Below are 1,416 nucleotides of genomic sequence, written 5' to 3' on the forward strand. Positions count from 1 at the left end.
GGAGGCTGAGGCAGAGAATCGCTTGAACCTGGGAGGCAGAGGTTGCAGTGAGTCAAGATCGTGCCACTGCACTCCAGTCTGGGTGACAGAGGAAGACTCTGTTTCAAAAAAAAGAAAAAGTGAGAAATGACATGAGAAAGACCTTTGTCAATGTCTAGGAAATATATTAATATAAATGTATGTGTATATATATATGACATTATGCAGAATTTCTGGTTATAATAATATGGATATTTTATAGGCTTTGATCTTACTTAGCTAATACCTGTAGACTACAAAACACAGACTGTAATTCCTGTCTCTATGTTGGGCAATACTGCCATGCAGCCCAGGGCACTGAATGTGAATACTAACCAAAGCACTGATGCTTCACTGGCTTACCTGGTAAAAGATGGACCATCCCATCAGCAGTTAACAAGACGATAGGCAGCCACCTTTCCAGTCCTTCTAATGCACGACCCAAACAAAATTTGTGCAAGTCAGAGAAAGAGGCAAAGTTTGCCAGTCTTCTCACTTCGTAGAACTGTGGGGGTGCCAACCAAATTTCTTTTGATAAGAAACTTTCAGTTGTCTCCGATGGAGATGACCACTGTGAAAGACAAAAGCAGGGTTTCCTAAGGTTTACGCCATAGATAATGTGAGACTTGAGATAGTCACATCAGTACCTAAGGTAGAATTGAATGTGTAAAATGAATTCATTAATGCACCCTGTGAGATCCCTCCAAGATAACATGAAAAGATTCAGTGAAGAAAGCTGGGTTGATCCTCTTAAGAGGTTGCTTACTGGGACACTGATCCTCAGAACTAGTAAATAAACCAGGGCAGACCGCCGAGGCTTGACCTGGGAGAGCTGTTCAGCCTAAGAGGTGGGAGATGCAGAGAGGGTAAGGTGGTTCTGGTCCCTGCTGAAAGAAGAAAGACTCCAAAGGGTAAACTCATCACAGTAGATTGAGAATTTGGTGCCTGTTCATTCCTTCAGGAAATGGGTACTTGGCTAGATCCTGAGGATATAATGATGAACACCACAAAGCTCTCCTAGGCCCTACGGGGACTTCAGCAACCAAAATGCTTTGTGATGTGGTGATGTGTGCCACATGGTACAACAGCAGTGAAGCATCAGGAGCAACAGCAGCTTTCAGGAAGTCACCCGGCATGACTCAGCTTACAGTCAAGAGAGTAATAACTTGGTAGGGTTTCAGCCAGGCAGTGTTTGCCCGGTAAACTTCAGTGGCTTCATTCTACAACCTGCTGTCCTTCCTGAGCCTTCTTTCCATAGACATTGAGATAAAAGGAGCTGATTCAACGGATACAGAATAACCTCAAAGGTTTTTTTTTTTTTTTTTGAGACGGAGTCTCACTCTGTCACCCAGGCTACAGTGCAGTGGTGTGATGATCTCGGCTCACTGCAAGCTCCAC

At 43.9% G+C, this 1,416-nt stretch overlaps 1 protein-coding gene across 1 annotated transcript in view; it reads right to left on the reverse strand.

Moving 5' to 3' along the window:
• The window catches only part of NUDT19 (nudix (nucleoside diphosphate linked moiety X)-type motif 19), a gene marked incomplete at its 5' end in the record, with an annotated part of 33,304 nt that overhangs the window by 13,097 nt on the left and 18,791 nt on the right, over positions 1 to 1,416 (reverse strand). The window contains one exon of the mRNA XM_011995282.1: positions 382 to 589. Coding sequence (XP_011850672.1) covers positions 382 to 589 — 208 coding nt within the window. The remainder of the gene's footprint in view (positions 1 to 381; positions 590 to 1,416) is intronic.

The sequence above is a fragment of the Mandrillus leucophaeus genome, unplaced genomic scaffold, assembly GCF_000951045.1.
Source record: "Mandrillus leucophaeus isolate KB7577 unplaced genomic scaffold, Mleu.le_1.0 Scaffold48, whole genome shotgun sequence".
NCBI lineage: Eukaryota > Metazoa > Chordata > Mammalia > Primates > Cercopithecidae > Mandrillus > Mandrillus leucophaeus.